Source organism: Camelus bactrianus, chromosome 9 (genome assembly GCF_048773025.1).
Source record: "Camelus bactrianus isolate YW-2024 breed Bactrian camel chromosome 9, ASM4877302v1, whole genome shotgun sequence".
Classification (NCBI taxonomy): Eukaryota; Metazoa; Chordata; class Mammalia; order Artiodactyla; family Camelidae; genus Camelus; species Camelus bactrianus.
This window is the reverse complement of record NC_133547.1, coordinates 11,140,616-11,159,025: the sequence shown is the minus strand read 5'-3', so window position 1 is coordinate 11,159,025 and position 18,410 is coordinate 11,140,616. Positions and strand designations below refer to the sequence as shown.

Genomic DNA, 18,410 nt, shown 5'->3' with positions numbered 1-18,410 from the left:
CTGTTACTCTCCTGTTAATCCATCTCAGGTTAGTTTGATTTTATCAAGCCAGTCAAAAGAACCCAGAATGGTTGAGGAAATTTTTTCCTCCCCTACACTTTATAATAAATGATTTACAAGAGGCAAAGTCTCTGATAGATTGTCAAGTGCTGAGCTCACTAAATACAAAGTAATTTGTAAACAGCAGTATGTTTGTTGCTGATAACCTTTGTTAATAAGCAATTAAAAGTAATTCTCAAGAGTATACCTTGTGAAGGACATGATCACCTCAGAAATGGTCTTGAACATCCTGACGCATTTTGTCGCCAAGTGTCAGGCACAGAGCAGAGGCCCAACAAGTGTTTGTTGAATGAATAAATATCTTGTAAACTCTAAAATACTTTGAAAACTCTAGAATGATTTTAAATATGAGCCCATAAATTACATTAGCTATCCTATAGATTGTAATGTATGAGGTTTGATAATCCCTGATTGATTGTAGACTGTGTTAAAATCAAGGACCAACAGAGATCAATCTCGAAAATTCCCTGAGCAAACAAGCCAGTTTAGTCATCCAAACAAAGCTTAATTTATCTTATTTTGCAAGCATAAGGAAAATTTGAACTGTTTCCCAAGGTTGATATCAGGTAACCACTAAAAATTCAAATGTTATAATTCATCACTGCAAAGAAAAAATAGTCACCACTTTCTCACTATAATAAGCTGCTTTGTACCAACGTATCCCTGAACCTCATTCCATGTTTTGCTTTGAGTGCTCCACGTTTGCAAACTCTATGTTTGGTATGTGAACAGTGAACATTACCAATTTTTTACTACAGTGATTCATTGATTTTACTTTGGCTGTTTCTGCACCTTTGACAATTATAAAGTATTTTGTCATTTTTATGCCCTCGGACATCTATAGGACAGTGTTGGTAGGTTTTCTTGGAAAATACCTAGATGCTTAGAAATTGCCAGTTTATTTCTAAAGTCCTGCATACACACTGAAGTGGTTTAAGACGGCCAACTGCATGGTGAAGCATAAAATATTTGGTGAAGCGTAAAAGACTTTTAAAACAGTTAATGATTTTTTAAATCAATTCTGCTAAAGTGATTTGTAAATGACAAAGTATTTGTAAACGGCTGTGTATATTTTACATTTAATTTTAAAGTAGAACCGCAAATACAGAGGGATGCTTATAAAGTTATCTGTTGAGATGTAGAAAACAAACTTATGATTACCAGGAGGGGAACGGGGTAGGGAGGGATAAATTGGGAGTTCAGGATTTGCAGATACTAACTACTATATATAAAATAGATAAATAGTAAGGTCCTACTGTATAGCACAGGAAAACTATATTCAATACCTTGTAATAGCCTATAATGAAAAAGAATATGAAAAGGAATATATATATGTATATGACTGAAGCACTATGCTTTGCACCAGAAATTAACACAATGTTGTAAATTGACTATACTTCTATAAAGAAATAAATAAAGTTATCTGTTGGTTTTTGACTGTGGGGGGTGTGGAAGGGGTCAGTGCCCCCAACCTCCTACATTGTTCAAGGGTCAACCTGTGTGTGTGTGTGTGTGTGTGTGTGTGTATGTGTGTGTGTATTCCTGTCTCTTGGACTCTCCTTTCAATGTGATACTGACATGTCACCACTGAGATGCCACCTCTTTTCTCTACCCTTCAGTCTCGGTGAATTTGTAACTATCTTGACCAATAGAATGCAGTGGAAGTGATGCTGCATGACTTCCAAGGTGAGGTCGTGAAAGGCAGTGCAGTTTCCACTTGACTCGCTCCCTGGACACTTTGATCTGCCCTCCACTCGTTGACTCCCCATGAGACTGGCTGAAGCAACTTGGTCTCATCCCTTTTGGAGAATCCATTGTTTGCTCCATTAGCTTTTCCCAAACAACCTCAATTCCACATAGCACAACCATAGGCCAGAGCCCTTGGCAGAAGGACCAATGCCCTATTTTCCTCCTAAATTAATAGCACAACTTTCACAACTCTCCTTCTGGCCACTTCCTCCAGTCAAGCCCGAATCCTGCTGTTTGTGGCTCCAATAGGAACATTCTTTAGCTCCATGTGGCCCTCAAGCGCATCCTCTTCCCTCAGCTGTTAGGGTATAGCCTGGATTGTCTAAAGACCCATAATCTGAGATGCAATGAGCCCCCTCACCCCACTCCAGCCCTGAGCCTCCCTTCTCCTGAGCACCGGGACCTATAAGGCATATTGCCTGCCCGGATCTGAGGCAGAGGATAGAATGGAGAAGGGGAGGTGGTTACTTTGGCTGTTTGGAAGACCCTATTCCCATCCATCTTCCCAAATATAAGAACTAGCTATCCCTACCATCCTTCTCTGTGAAAAGGCCTGACTCCACACATGCCTTGATTAAGCCCCTCAGCATGGGACAGGAGAAAAATGAAGGCATGGAGCTGATGAGAAAGCCCCCCGCCTCCATGGCACCCCAACCTTCCCACCATATAGACCAGTGTTTTCCTTGTCTAAGAGCTCAGAGTTGAAAGTCATCAGGCTGGGGTGAGAGTCAGGCTCTGACCTCAGGCCAGCGACTTCACTCCTTTCAGCCTCAACTCAAAAATGAGGACTTATTTATTTATCAGTCACTTAAATAAGACTTACTTTGTGCCACACACTGTGCTAGCCACTCTATCAGTGCTCTCTCATTTCATTTTCAAAACCACCATTGAAGAATATCTGAGAGAGGAGGTCTGACTCCATCCTTCCAGAGCCTTATGTCTAAAGGCAGAGACTGAAGAATATGTAGGGAAACCTCAAGATGGCAGAGTAAAGAGGATGCAGAGCTTACCTCCCCACCAAGGAACACATCAAAAATACAACTATGTGTGGAGCAATTCTCAGTGAAAACAACCAAGATACTGGCAGAAAGGCTCTTGCACAACCAGGGTATAATGAAAGATCCACACTGAGTCTGGAAGGGAGGAGAAGCAATCTGGTTGGGACCTGCATCCCTAGCATGGGACGCAGAAGAGAAGGGAGATATCATGGGCTAGGGATCCTCCCTGGAGAGTGAGGAGTTCAAGCTGCATATTAGGCACTCTGGCCCTGAGGTCCAACACTGGTAAGGCAAGTCCCCTTAGCTGATTTGAAAACCAATGGGGCTTACTGGAGGTCTGTAAGACACTAAGACTCTGCTCTTGAAGAGCATCCACATGATTGCTTATTCCTGGTTACAGCACGGAGGCAGCAAAATGAAAACTGCCTGGGGCTCTGATCAGCTTGCCAGGACTGTCCCAACATACACTACAGCCCCAGCCCCTCATACTCTGGCAGGCTGCCATTGCCAAAGAGAATGCACACACTTAGGGGGAACATAGCAAGATTGGACCTGACCCTGCCTCTGACAAAGGCAGAGGCAGACTTTGCCAGTGCAAACTTCCCTGCCCACTTTTAGGAGGAGTGAAAGTAGCTCCAGGGCAGAGACCCACATTGCAGGTGGGAGCAAAACCAGTTCAGTAGTGAGGCACAAAGCCTTCTGGTCCTGATCCAGACTCTAATCAAGGTGTGCACACTGGGGGAAAAGTGAAACCAGTACAGAAGTGCAGCCTCAAGCCCTCAGGCCCCTGCCATGACGCCAGTCAAGACAAAGAATGCCACCACCTATACATGGGAGAAACCCAACCCTCAGAGCTTCTGCTCCAGCACCTTGGACCTTGACCCAGTCTCCAGTAGTGGACTGGCTGCCACTGAGCACAGGAGGAACCCAATCTCACACCTGGCTCTGTCTCTAACCCCTTTATCTCCAGCACTACCTCCCACTGGCAAGTGGTAGCTGAAAGAACACCACAGGGGAGGATGTGGCCTGTGCTCACTTCAGATCCACCTCTGCCACCAAAGCCACTGGGCACATGCAGACTGCATAGGGAGTTCCCACACAAGGACATCCCTTCAAGACCAGGGTAGACAACTGTTTCACCTAATTTCATAGAGATAGAGAAAGTGAAACAAAATGAGAAGACAGAGGAATACGTTTCTAATGAAAGAACAAGAAAAAAAAAACCTAAATGAAACAGAGATAAATAATTTACCAAATAAAGAGTTCAAAGCAATAGTAATAAGGCTAACTGAACTTGGGAAAAGAATAGATGAACACAGTGAAGATGTTAACAAAGAACTAGAAAATATTTAAAAAAGCACCAGTCAGAGCTGAAGAACACAATAACTGAAGTGAAAAGCAAACTAGAAGGAATTAACAGCAGACTAGGTGATATGGAAGAATGCATGAGCTATCTGGAAGATAGAATAATGGACATGACCCAAACAGAACAGCAAAAAGAAAAACAAATTTTTAAAAGTGAGGATAGTTTAAGGTTACCTCTGGCACACCATCAAGCATACTAACATTCATATTATAGGGTCCCAGAAGGAGAAGAGAGAGAGAAAGTGGTAGAAAATGTATTTGATAAAACTATAGCTGAAAACCCAAAGCTAGAGACAGAATAGATTTCCAAGTACAGGAAGCACAGAGAGTCCCAAAGAAGATGAACCCAAAGAGATCCACACCAAGATATAGAATTAAAAAGGTAAAAGTTAAAGAATTTTAAAGGCAGCAAGAGAAGAACAAAGAGTCACATATAAGGGAACCCTCATAAGGCTATCAGCTGATTTTTCCACAAAACTTTTGCGGGCCAGAGGGAGTGGTATGATAAATTTGTTCAGTGCTGAAAGAGAAAAACTTACAACCTAGGATACTCTACCCAGCAAGGTTATCATTCAGAGTTGAGGGAGAGATAAAGAGCTTCGCAGACAAGTAAAAACTAATAGAGTTCATCAGTACTAAACTGACCTTACAAGAAGTGTTAAAAGATTTTCTTTAAGTGAAAAAGAAAAGTTCATAATGAGAAGTAAGACTTAATAGGGAAGGAAAAATCCTACTGGTATAGGAAAGGCTGTGGATCAACCACTTAAATAAGTCAGTATGCAGGTTAAAAGACCAAAAAAAAAAAATTGTAAAATCAACTATAATTATAATAAACAGTTAAAGGGTAGACATGAAGATGTAAAATATGACATGAGAAAACACAAAACGTGAGGGAAGGGAGTAAAAAAATGTAGATCTTTTAGGATGCATTTGTTTTTTTACCTTTTTAAAAAATATATTTTTATTGAAGTATAGTCATACAATATTATGCCGATTTCTGGTGTACAACATAATACTTCAGTTGTATAGGAACATACATATATTCATTTTCATATTCTTTTTCATTATAGGTTACTACAAGATATTGAATATGGTTCCCTGTGCTCTACAGTATAAACTTGTTTATCTATTTTTTATATATTAGTATCTGAAAATCTCAAACTCTCAATTTATCCCTTCCCATCTTCTTCCCTCTCTGGTAACCATAAATTTCTTATCTATGTCTGTGAGTCTGTTTCTGTTTTGTAAATAAATTCATTTTTTTAAGATTCCACATATAAGTTATATCATGTGGTATTTTTCTTTCTATTTCTGGCTTACTTCACTTAGAATGACAATCTCCAGTTTCATCCATGTTGTTGCAAATGGCATTATTTTATTATTTTTTATGGCTGAGTAGTATTCCATTGTATAAATATACCACAACTTCTTTATCCAGTTATCTGTCGATGGACATTTAGGTTGTTTCCATGTCTTAGCTATTGTAAATAGTGCTGCTATGAACATTGGGGTGCATGTGTCTTTTAGAATTAAGTTTCCTTCTGAATATATGCCCAGGAGTAGGATTACTGGATCATATGGTAAGTTTATTTTTAGTTTTTTGAGGAATCTCCATACTGTTTTCCATAATGGCTGCATCAAACTACATTCCCACCAACAGTGTAGGAGGGTTCCCTTTTCTCCACACTCTCTCCAGCATTTATCATTTGTGGACTTTTGAATGATGGCCATTCTGACTGTTGTGAGGTGATACCTCATTATAGTTTTGACTTGCATTTCTCTGATAACTAGCTATACTGAGCATTTTTTCATGTGCCTCTTGGTCATTCGTATGTCTTCATTGGAGAAGCGCTTGTTTAGAACTTCTGCCCATTTTTGGATTGGGTTGTTTGTTTTTTTCTTATTAATTTGTATGAGCTGTTTATATATTCTGGAGATTAAGCCCTTGTCAGTCTCATCTTTTGCAAATATTTTCTCCCATTCCATAGGTTGTCTTTTTATTTTGCTTATGGTTTCCTTTGCTGTGCAAAAGCTTATAAGTTTAATTAGGTCCCATTTGTTTATTTTTGCTTTTATTTCTATTGCTTGAGTAGATTGCCCTAGGAGAACAATGCTGAGATAATAAATTAGATAATGTTTTGCCTATGTTTTCTTCTAAGAGGTTTACAGTGTCTTGTCTTATGTTTAAGTCTTCACGCCATTTTGAGTTTATTTTTATGTATGGTGTGAGGGAGTAGTCTAACTTCACCAATTTACATGCAGCTTTCTAGTTTTCCCAGCACCATTTGCTGAAGAGGCAGTCTTTATTCCATTGTATGTTCTTGCCTCCTTTGTCAAAGATTAATTGACCAAAAGTTTGTGGATTTATCTCTGGGTTCTCTATTCTGTTCCATTGATCCATATGTCTGTTTTTGTAGCATTTGAATTTAAATGACTATCAGTTTAAAACACATAGATCTAGTTATAGGTCAACACATACAAACTCCATGATAAACACAGATCAAAAACTTACCACAGATACACAAAAACTAGAAAGAAAGGAACACAAGCATAACACTAAAGAAAATCATCAGACCAAAGGAGAAGAGACTAAAATATGAAGAACACCTTCCTTTCATTATCCCGACAGAGTGAAACAAAAGTCAGGCAGCCCTGTACACGAATGTTCATAGCAGCTCTATTCACAGTAGCAAAAATGTAGAAGCAACCCACATGGCAATCAAGGGATGAAAAGTCACACAAAATGTGGTGATTCCCTGCAATGGAATACTATTCAGCCATAAAGCAAATGAAGTACTGATACCTGCTGCAATGTGGATGATTCTTGAAAACATGACGCTAAATGAGAGAAGACAGAGTTCCTTTCTGCGTGATACCATTTATGTGGAATTTCCAGAATAGGTAAATTTATACAAAAAGAAGCATACTGGTGGTTGTCAGGGGCCAGTGGAAGGAGAGAATGGAGATTGACATCTTAATGGGACAGAGTTTCCTTAAGGTATGATGAAAATATTTTGGGATAGAATTGATGGTTACACAACATGATTGCACTAAATGCCATTGGATTGCACACCTTAAAATGGTTATGGTTAATTTTATGCTATGTGAATTTTACCCCCCCCCCCAAAAAAAAGAGCAATGCAGCACAGATAGCCACTGGCCCAGGAAGAGAAGAACACTATTTTGATCTCACTGGTTTGGGAGGATACAATCATAAGTAAGGGAAATATCACAGAAGTGGAGGGCTGGACTGGCAATTTTAATTCAAGGAAGGAAGAGGAGGGCAGGGGTGAGGAGTGGAGATGAGGACAAGGGAGGAAGGCAGGGGACCTGGTTCTGATGCTGCTGTTCGGAGTAAGCTTGGATCTAAATCTTTCCCTCTTTGGAGCCTCAGTTTCCCTAACTGTGCTAGAGGTGGTGGTAACACTAAGTTACTGAAGGTATTTCTTGACCCTGAAGAGTCCTCAGTCAACAATGCAGGTCATCTGGGGATGAGTGGCATCTACAGCAGGCTGGATGAAGGAGAGACTACAGAAGGGACCTTCCCAGGGAGAGAGTGAGCAGGGAGGAGTCAGGAGGCCTGTACACGTTAACTCCGGACAGAGGCAGGGGCTGGGTGGAAGGACTCCGAGAGGATCTGCATCTCTTCTCACCCTCCACCGTGAGGCAGGAAGCAGACCTGGAATGGAGGGCACACTCTCCCCAGCCCCTCTGTCTTTGGCGTGAGGTCGATGTCTTCCAGGGCCTTGGGAGGGCCCAGGGAGTTCTGCAGCATGGAGGTCAAGAAGAGGAAGAGCTCAGCGTGGGCCAAGCTCTCGTCCAGACAGAGGCATTTTCCTGAGGATACAAATGGAAGGTGTGTCATTGTGGGGAGTCCTTGAGAAAACTGCCCCATCCCCATGATTCTGAGATATTTGCATGCTCGTTTACATAAATTTGCATATGAAGTGCTTTCTTGTCCTCAATACCAACACCACCAGTGTGCCTGTCTGCGTGTGTGTTGGAGGGGAGTGCATTTCTATCTCAGTCCTACCTCTTCTCAATCTGCACCATATGGTGCCCTCCTCTGCTCCTGGTACCTGGTCCTTGCCTGTCTCGCGCTCTCTCATTCTCTGTTTCTCTGGTTAAGTATACTCTCAACTAAGCCAATTTATGAGAAAATGTGAACTGGGAAAAACCCCTGGTAGCCTGTCCCACTACGAGGAGCCATGAGAGAGAGGTATAGGGGAGCTGAAACCTCTGGCGCATCCTGGACTGATACACATTAAGTAGTTGGACACTTGTATCTGCATTGGCTGTTAGAATAGTGACCTACTTCTGATCAGCTGGTGCACAGCCTTTGCTCTCAGCTCCTGAGTGCCCTCCCTCTTCTGGTCCCCTTGGCCCTCTTCCCAGCCCCTCCGCAGTCCTGCCCACAATCAGCAGCGAACAGAGTAAGCCTCCCAGACCCAATTCCCACACCACAACCAGTGGAAGTTCTGACTGCTCATGGCCACGTCATGCTTGATAAAGATTTTAAAAGCACCCCACCCACCCTTGCCTTCATTTTTCTGACTCTCATATGCTCTATTCATATCTTCCTGCAAGATGGGGTTAACCATCACGAAAGTCCCATCTACATGGAGCCCTGAGTATCCACTACTGATTTCAGCACAGGCCGTGTCCACTGGAATATCCAAGGATGGGACCAATGTGTCCCTGGACTGGGCCACAGTTTGAACTTCCTCCAGTTGACCTGCAATCCCATTGGGAAAGAAAGGAGGCCAGAGAGCTGCCCGGCATACGTGGTAAAGTTCATTACAGTGCATAAGTATTCACAGTGCATCTCTGGGTGCATAAACATGTCTACCATATTGAACTTGGATGGGACTTGCTTTGTCCAATGAGATGAGGGCTAAATTGACACAGGTCGTGCTGTTTTCCCTGTTTCTTCAAGTGTCAGGATAGAGTCCCCATTTGCCCCTATCTCTACATGCCTGTGATAGTCTGGGATGGGCATGTTGCTTGAGCACAAAAATAACTTTCTGGCTTTATTGCTGAGGTATTCAGGGTGTCTGTCACAGCCCAGCCTGTCCTGACAAACAGATCATGACTTCCTAAGGGAACTTGGGAAAGCCCTCCCTCTGCCCTCTGGGCCTCCCGTGTTCCAATTCTGCAAGAGAGTGATGATTCAACACTAAGACATCCACCGTTTCTTCAAGAGTTCAAAGGAGAAAAACAATCTGATCATCATGATGGGAGCTGAAAAGATATTTGAGAATATCAACACCTAATCCTGATTAAATCCTGTTGTAAAATGGGGTGGAGGGGATAGTTCCCTAATTTGATTTAAAATGGAGAGAAGTATATGGAAGAACAAACCATTAAATACCTGGAATAGGCGATAGCCATCAACAAGCTTAATAGAGAAGATAAACATATTCCCCTTAAAGTTAGGAGTTAGACAAGATTGTTCACTATGACTACTGCTACTTCACACGATTCCAGAAAGTGCTAATTCATGACATTAGGAAAAACATGCCATGTGACTTTAACCTAAGAAAGCTGAGAAACAATTAAATCAAAATATCATCATTTGCAGACGCTAACACCAATTACTTGGAGAACCCAAGAGAATAAACGAAAAACTGTTAGTTACAAAAGAAACATAAGGAAATTGCTCAGTTTTGACAGAAATAGACACCCCAAAAGCCCAGTGGATTTCTGATATACTATTAAACAATGTAAAATACTATGTTAGAAGAGTATTATGGACTGAATTGTGTCCTTCCAAAATGTGTGTGTTGCAGCCCTAACCCCTAATGTGATAGTATTTTGAGAAGGGGCCTTGGAAGGTCATGGGGTTTAGATGAGCTTGTTAGGGTGGGGCGTCCATGATGCGATAGAGTTCTTATAAGAACAGGAAGTGAGATAAACAGCAAGGCCCTACTGTACAGCACAGGGAACTATATTGAATACCCTGTAATAACCTATAATGAAAAATAATATGAAAAGGAATATATATGTATATTTATGTATAGTTGAATCACTGTGCTGTACACCAGAAATTAATACAGCGTTGTAAACCAACTATACTTCAATTAAAAAAAAAAAAAGAAGAAGAAGAAGAGATACCAGAACCTCACTCTCATATGAGGACACAGCAAGAAGGCGGCCATCTGCAAGCCAGGAAGAGAGACCTCGCCAGAACCCGACCATGCTGCCACCCTGATATCGGACTTCCAGCCTCCAGAACTGGGAGAAAATTAATTTCTGTTGTTCAAGCAGCCCACTCTATGGTATTCCGTTATGGTGGCCTGAGTTGACAAAGAGATTCCATGAATAATAGCAGCAACTCCTCCCATATTTCTTAGAAATAAATTTAGTAAGAAATATGCAAAACCTAGTTAAAAAAATTAAAGTTTAGGATGTCACCAAGTGATACAAGAAGAACTAAATGGACACATTCTTGTTTTGTCTGGGATATATCAAACATGCAGATTTGTCAGAGCTACCGGAATCAAACTACAAATTCAGGTTAATCTTGATAAAATCCCAGTGATACAGTTTTTTGAGATTTTGACAAAATAATTCTAAAGTATACCTGGAAGAAAAATAACATGTGTGTGTACGTGAAAGAAAGAAGAGTAATGGAGAGTGATTAGCACCTGTAAAATATCAAAACATATGTGCATATATAATAATTCAAACAAACAGTATTATATAGCTAGAAAAGACAGACCAGTGAATCAGTGTGGATATTTTTTTAAAAACAGAAATAGACCTAAATAGATTAAAAAATTGAGACATAAATTTCAAGTCAGTGGCTGAAAGTTGAATTGTTTGAAAAGTGATTGAATCAGGGTGCTTGCACAGCCCTGTAAGCGAATATTCCTTAAATTTGGGGGCCCTAAGTGCCTCCTGGATGTCACTCTAGTCCAGGACTTGATTTTAACAATGAAACTGGCTAACAAGAAATAAATCAATGAGTTCTCCTTCTTTCTCCTGCCTTCTGTTCCCTTTCTTCTTTCTTACTGTTCTTTCTACTACCTACCTACATATCTATCTATCTATCCATCATCTACCTTTGTGTCTGTGCAAATATTAATTAAAATTCTGATGGACATCTTCGGAATATTAATAGGTCTGGTTTTGGTGGTAAATTACTGATGATTTTTCACTTTCAACTTTTACTTCCTTGTTTGTATTAAAAATTGAAAAAAATAGTTACTTTAATTTTAAAAGAAAAACTGAAAATGCCTTTCCCCATTCTTGGCACATAGCAGATGCTTGATAATGGATCTAATTTTGGTCTGTTCTGTGTTTGCAAGTGCCTGCATTGTGTGTCTTTGTCTCTCTCTTTCTCTCTTTCAGTTAGTCTCCATCTTCCTTCCACATCACACCTCCTCCTTTTCCTTCCACCTCACACCATCTTTGTCTCTGTAGATGTTTTGCTTTCTCTTTCCTTCAGAATCCTCATCTCTTTCTGAAATATTCACACAGTGTTTGGGGTTGGACAAAGGGAATCACACACGGTGGGGCGGGGTGAGCAGGGGTTCCCATAGGAAGAGGAAGGGCATAGCTTACCCATGGAGAATGGGATGAAGACTTCCTGCTTCCTGAAGTTGCCTTCTGCATCCAGGAGGTGGCCAGGGTAGGAAGCATCTGGCTTCTCAAAGTGGTGTGGGTCTTTGAGGGCAGAGCTCAGGATGCAGTATACAGTAGTGTCCTACGAGGACGCCAAAGACAAGGGGACTCAAATGGCCACCCATATGGAGTAGCTGAATCTATTGTGGTGAATTCACATCTACAGCTAATAATAAGCCTCACCCACTGTATGGCTCTACAGTTAGAGGCAGAAGTGTTGAAATAATTCTGCCTCATTTACAATAGTTGTGTCCCACCTTCTAGAGATCCTCACCGTCTTCCCCAAGATACTATGGACTTCTTTGTGATTCATCAACTAAATGGTTCACAACTAGCCCAGCAGAAGCCTCCAAGGACTTGACTCCAGGACTAGGGCCAGAATATAATCTGATGGACGCTGCCTCTTGGGTGATTACACATTATAAATATCATCCCTAGGTACATCTACACTGGGAACATTTGCAATGGTGGGAAAAATGAGTTAGTATCATAAACGTTGATCTGACAATATATCTACAGCATACTGTTACATTAAAAAAAAGGAAAGCCACACTTACACACAAAATAAAACAAGTTGCAAATTGGACATAAAAATAGGAGGGGAAGGTGACATGCACACTGAATATACAAGTTGCAAAGTGATAGACACAGTATGAACCAATCTTTGTGTATATGGATATATTTGTTGTATATGTTCATATAAACTTAAGGTAAATGTGGAAGAAGAAACATCGAATTGTGAATGTCTTCTCATGAAGAAGAAAGGTAGGAGAGATGATAAAATAGCTTTTAAAAAAACTATTTAAAAACCATTGTACAAGTTTCAATAAGTATATGGTACATTCTTCAGCAAACCTAACATCGTATAAAGGTAAAAATAAATAAGACAGAACAAAAGAGAAAGGACTTGTCTATACTTCTAACATCTCCCTCCCTCCCGTGATAATCTGGAAATTCCACCAACCAGAGACATGAAACATAAGACTACGGGCAGACAGCACCTTCCAACCAAGATTCCATACCCCTGATGGTCTCACCTTAGGGAGATAATATCCCCGGAAGTGAGTGTCCTTGATGACTGAGTGGGGGATACTGAAGGGGAAGATGTCATTGAATCTCTGAACCTCGTGGATGACAGCATTTGTATAAGGCATTTTTGCCTGATCTTCAAGGGCTGGGAGACAGTGTTCACCAATCACTCTGTCAACTTCTGCCTGGATTTTCTCTAAGAATGGTTAAGGTGGGAAGGGGAGACATCAATAAATGCCCATAAACAGTGGGCTCAACCAAGTGCCCTAAAAAATGACCTACAGCCTGATGGGAGGGTCTTGTAAACTCTTTACTAAGATGTTGGGTTATAGTTCCTTCTCAATAAAAGCTCTGAGAAAGAAAGTCGACGGCTTCTTTGTGGGGAAGTTTTGTCTGATGTTCCAGTCTACTTATGATGGGAGGGACTTGGGTAAAGATGTGTGGGTGGAAATTTATTTAACATTTAAGGACGCCTTTTTTTTTTCCAACTAAAAATGAGTAGTGGCTGAAACTGGTGTCATATCCTTTTGTCCCGCTGACTTGCTATGTGATCTTAGATAAGTCATTCTCCACTCTGGCCTTAAATTCATTCCTATAAAATAATGGAGTTTGATCAGATAAGAGTTTCTCCAAGGCTGACCTGCAGACCATCAGCATGAGAACCAATGGAGGGGTTTTTAATTAGTTGTACACCAGCAATATACTTCACAAAGTCAAGTTCTTTGTCATCCTCAAAGTGACAACCCCAGAGAGTTGCGTCAAGAGCCATGTACTTTTGTAGATAGCAAAATGCGCTGTGAATACTAATGCTTTATGACCGGAACATTCTTTGTAAAACATAAATCACCTTAAACAATCGCCCAAGAATTTTGCAAATTACAAGACACTTCATAAGTACAAATATCTTCTAAACCAGAGGGTATTTCACTGAATGAATAATATTTTGCAAACCCAAGAGTGCTTGGTCAACTTCAAAGAACTTTGTCTGCAGCAAACCTATGTTGTAAGTTACAAATCCCTGTAGGGGTGGATTTTTTTGTTTTTCAGACTGCTCAGGACAGAAGCGTATGTCTTCACCCATCACCCAAGCACCTTCTAGCATGGCCTCAAAGACCTTCAGCCTTCCCTAGATCCCACTTACCATAAGCCCAGCTCACCTAAGACATCTGGGTTCTTAAGAAGGAGTAGAAAACCAAAGCTGAGCGTGGTGCCAGAGGTCTCTGTGCCAGCGAAGAACAGTGAGAGCACCGTGTCGACGAGATTCTTCTGGTGGAGCGCGCTCCTGGATGGGGCAACGGACATTCCTTAACATCTCTCCTTGCAAAGATTCCCAGTATCAGGGTCTTCTTATTTCCCTGAGAACACCATGTTACTCTGTGTCCGTTATTCTTTTTCCTTGTCCTTCTTTCTCTAATCAAGGCTGACAATGCACCAAAAGGATGAGCTCGAGAGCCAAAATACCTGGGTTCAAACTCAGGCACTAGCTGGGTGTCTTTGGGCAAGGAACTTAACCTCTCTGTACCTTAGTTCGTCACCTGGGGTTGTTTGGATATAATGTATGATGTGCTCAAAGAACAATAGGCATTAATTTAAAAAAAAAAATTTCTGGGGAAGAGGTAATTAGGGGTTTTTTTTGTTTTTGTTTTTTAAGGAGGTTCGGGATTGAACCCAGGACCTCATGTATGCTAGGTGTGCGCTCTACCGTTTGAGCTATACTTTCCTCAGGAATTAAGTTTTTGTTATTTTTCTCTCTGTCCTCGGATACCATTGCACTCCTGATTGGCCCTTGCTGCTGTCACTCCAGCGGTCCTAGTGAAGATGCTTAACAGCTGTTACCTGCACTTGCCAGACCAATCAGAAAAGACGTCAGCCTCCAGCCAATCGGAATAGACCTGGGCCTCTGACCAGTCAGAACAGAGTCGGATCTCGGCCTGTCAGAATTCGGGGGAAGGCTGAGCAGAGACTCAGGGAAAACTTCTTGGCCCACAGGTTCACTCAGTTCGTTACTACCTCTTTAAAGGCATATTCCAGGAGGAAGACTTGGGGAGGCTGAGGGAGGAATGGGCAGCAGAGGGGTTGGACCACTGGCTTTCTTGCTAATCCTTAAGGAAGTATTTCAACATTTAAAGAACACGTACATCGTACCCAAACGCACGAACTCAGTGGCAGTAGTGCGGCCGTCAGTCTCTTTCCCACCCACCCGCAATCCGGTGCAGCCCTTGCTTTGTCCATGTAGAGCAGGAAGGAATCAATGAAGTCCTTTGGGTCACTGGGGTCCAGCGTCTTCCGGTGCCTCTCAATGTTCTCAGTGACAAAATCTCCCAGTTCTTGAATGATGCTGTGCAAGCGAGTGTGTGTGCCAGGAAAGTGTTTCATGATGTTCGAGAGGAGCTCGAACACCTGTAAGGCGGCAGGGAAGACCCTGAACCCGTTCTGTTCTCTGAGCTGGTGCCGTGGGTGTAGGTTTTGTGCGCTGCATCATTCACCCCGTGGGCTTGGAGAACATGCATCCCAGCCGAACAGACACACACACAAACACACACACACACACACACACACACACACACACACACACACACAGTGGTGCATGAACCTCTGCAGCCTGCCCCAGTCACTCTCACATCTGCTGAGGCTTCTTCTCTCAAAGTCCACTCTTCTCGGAGGCCTGGTTTCCACCCCAACATGGACTGACGGCCTCACCTGGGAGGGTGCAGGGGTTAGAGTGTCGCACATAGACCTGACCTCTTGATCCCTTCTGGTTTTGGTGTTCAGGACAGAAAGCATCTTATCTCTTCCCAGAGTCCACCCACCCTGTCCCACTGTGGAATCTTTGGCCTCACCTGGCTGTAGGAGGAGCTGAAAATGGTGGAGATATCATTCAGTAAATGTAGCAGCCGTGAGAATCTGGGGTCCTGGTAATTAAAGCTCTCTCCAAAGACAATGGAGCAGATGATGTTGGCCATGGTGGAGTTAAAGAGGATGTGGGGATCCAGATAGGCCCCTGAGGAGGAGAAGTCTGTCGTGGGGTGGGGGGTCCCCTGCATTGCCCTCCTGGGTGGCTCTGACCTGGCTGGTGCCATCCTGGCTTTTTTGATTTCTCTGTCTTTCTCTTGGCCACCTCGAATTTCATCGAGTCTTTGCATCTCACCTTTTCTTTCTGAGAGGCTCCACCTCTGCGTCTCTTTTTGTTTCCCTTGGTCTCTGTCTTGGTCGGACTTTCTCTGGTCTTTGGCCCTTTATTTCAGACTCAGCCCCTTCTTCTCTGTTCTCTCTCTGCTCATGCCGTCTGTCCTGATGCCCCGTCTCCTCAGCCTCACTGACGTTCTGTGTTCCCTTGACTCTCTGTCTCTCTTTACCTTTTCTTTCTAGGTCTTTTCCTTGCTCGTTCTGCTCCTGGGTTCATTTTGGTGGTGTCTTCAGTTTCTCTCTGTCTGCTTTCTCTGCCTCTCTCTCTCTCTCCCTCCAAGTCTCTCTCTCACTCTGTCTCCCTTATCCTCTTTCTCTTTTTCTGTCTCTGTCTCCTTCTCCCCTCTCTCCCTCAGTCTGTCTCTGCATCTCTCTCTCTCTCTCTCTGTCTCTGAATCTCTCTCCAGCAGTCACATCCTCTCTCTGTCTTCATCGCAGCTTCAACTCCTTGCCCTGGGCTCACCCTGGAATCTCCGCAGCTCCTCCACCAGACACTGAGCCTCCTCCTTGATTCGGTCCTCGATCCTCCGCTTCCCCATCCCAAAGCCCTTTAGGGTGGCCAGAGAGAATCGGCGAAGAGCTTTCCAATTCTTTCCACTGGCAAAGACCACACCTGATTGGTGGGGTGTGAAGGAAAGGTTGAGAAGACAAACAAGATGTCCCCTCCTCCTCTCCACAATCCTCACCCCCACTCCACTCACCAGTTCCCTGGAAGATGGGCTCAAGGACAGTGATGTGCCCTCAGCCTGAGAAAGCCTCAGCGCCATCCACCAGGGCCTCCCTCACTGCCTCGTACCCCCACAGGATGACGACCAGCCGTGACTCCATGTAGATGGTGAAGACATTCTCATATCTCTCCCACAGCTGTTGGAAGAGTCTAGATCACTCTCTGACCCTAGAGAAGGGTGTCCATGCTCACACCTTGTCACACCTTCCACCGTATCTTAACCTGCCAGCTGCAGCCCCATTGGGAAGAACAGAGACTTGAAGTCTGTGGTCCCCTCCAAGCTTCACACCTACCCCCTCACCCCAAGCATCCTCCTCTCTTGGCTTTTCCAGGAACCCTCCCAGCTTTGGATTTAAGAATTCCAGAGACTCCTCACGTCCCGGCTCTAGGACCTCTCCCTCCCATCCCACGCAGGCTGCAGTTCAGAGTCTCGAGTCTATCAGAATTTCTCTCTCCAGTCAACCTGGCCTCCATTCCTTCTCATGGGAACACTTACAAGCTTCTCTAGAGGGCACGCAGGACCAGATGGTGGCTGAAGAAGTGGAAGAAGACAGTCCCCAGAGGGGCTGTGAAACCCCAGCGGTAACTGAGCCCCGGCTCCCTTGCTGCCTGTGAGCTGTTTACGACGCCCCCACCTCCTGCCTTCCACCCCCTCTTCCATCTCACCGCCAGTAAGGCCTTCAGAAGGCCCTTGTGGCTCATTTGCAAAATGTTTCCCAGGAAGGGCAGAGGCCACGGTCCGGGAGGGAGGCGGCCTGGGAGCTGCGGTGGCCCCAGAGGAGCAGGAGGCCAATGAGGATGAGAAACAGGATGACAGAAAGCGCCATGGTCCTCCCTTCGCCTGCCTTCCGCCTTGCTGCCCTTCTTAAAAGGTAGGCTGCTCTGTTGTTTGTTTGTTTATTTTCCTGTGGCTTGGTGGAGGTTGTGTCAGAAACCTACCTCAGCGGAGCTCCTGCTGAGTCTCCAGAGGCAACAGGGAGCCCAGGGCAGCAGGCCTTGCAGAGGTCAGGAAATTTAGCACATCAGATGGACCCCAAGCCAGCGTCCTACGGACCCCTGACTGGCTGGAGATATCTTAGTGGTCACAGCCCTTAAGCAGGGAGCATGTCCCGCCAGGAAGGGAGGTGGTGTCAGCTGGAGAAATATGCGGAGGCTGGGTTTGGGCTGATTGCATTGCAAGGGTGGCTTTCAGCCAGTTTTGACAGAGAGTGACATTGCGTCAGGAGGGGCTGGGATGAGCTGGCCAGCAGAATTGAGGCATCCTGAGCCCACGGAGAGTGGGGATTTATCTGGGCGTCTGTGCAGACTGAGGTATGCGAAAGAGACGTGGTCTGATGGGGAGTCCTAACTCCATGTTGCCTAGGTTTGGGGGTTTTCTGACTCATTCATTCATTCACTCCTCGGCAAATATTTTGAACACCTGTCACATGCCACACACTGCTCCAGGTGCTGAGAGCAGAGTGATAAACAAGACAAGTTTTCCTTCATGGAACAGGCATTGAGGTGAAGGAGCCATTCTCACCTTCTGAAAAGATCACCAGTGACCTGGTAATAAATGGGTCCCACGTAAAAAGGCATGGATCACCACCTGACCCAGGGATGCCAGGCTTTGGGTGTTTATTTGAGTCTCAGGGGTTATGAAAGGGAGTATCGGGGAATCCAAGGTCCCA

At 43.6% G+C, this 18,410-nt stretch overlaps 1 protein-coding gene across 2 annotated transcripts; it reads right to left on the bottom strand.

Moving 5' to 3' along the window:
* Window positions 1–7,030: 7,030 nt before the first annotated feature.
* On the bottom strand, window positions 7,031–17,841 carry LOC105062874 (cytochrome P450 2B11). Of its 2 annotated transcripts, none has more exons than XM_074369611.1 (7): window positions 17,680–17,841; window positions 16,715–16,877; window positions 15,668–15,828; window positions 13,985–14,109; window positions 12,836–13,023; window positions 11,739–11,880; window positions 7,031–8,009 (listed from the first exon to the last, which is right to left on the bottom strand). In XM_074369611.1, the coding sequence occupies exons 3-7, from the start codon at window positions 15,703–15,705 to the stop codon at window positions 7,822–7,824; spliced, it is 681 nt and encodes a 226-aa protein (XP_074225712.1). In that variant the 5' UTR covers window positions 15,706–15,828; window positions 16,715–16,877; window positions 17,680–17,841; the 3' UTR covers window positions 7,031–7,821. The 2 variants fall into 2 exon arrangements, with proteins under 2 accessions (XP_074225712.1, XP_074225713.1); XM_074369612.1 differs by lacking the exon at window positions 17,680–17,841 and adding an exon at window positions 17,237–17,601.
* Between the last annotated feature and the right edge of the window lie 569 nt (window positions 17,842–18,410).

What these genes read in the sequence shown, in the direction of transcription:
- LOC105062874 (XM_074369611.1), bottom strand. Translation starts at nt 15,705, where the DNA reads ATGATATCTCCACCATTTTCAGCTCCTCCTACAGCCAG. An exon ending in TCAGCTCCTCCTACAGCCAG is followed by an intron (nt 14,110 to 15,667) that starts GTGAGGCCAAAG and finishes TGCCCCATCCAG; the next exon opens with GAGCGCGCTCCACCAGAAGA. An exon ending in CTTCATCCCATTCTCCATGG is followed by an intron (nt 8,010 to 11,738) that starts GTAAGCTATGCC and finishes TTGTATCCTCAG; the next exon opens with GAAAATGCCTCTGTCTGGAC.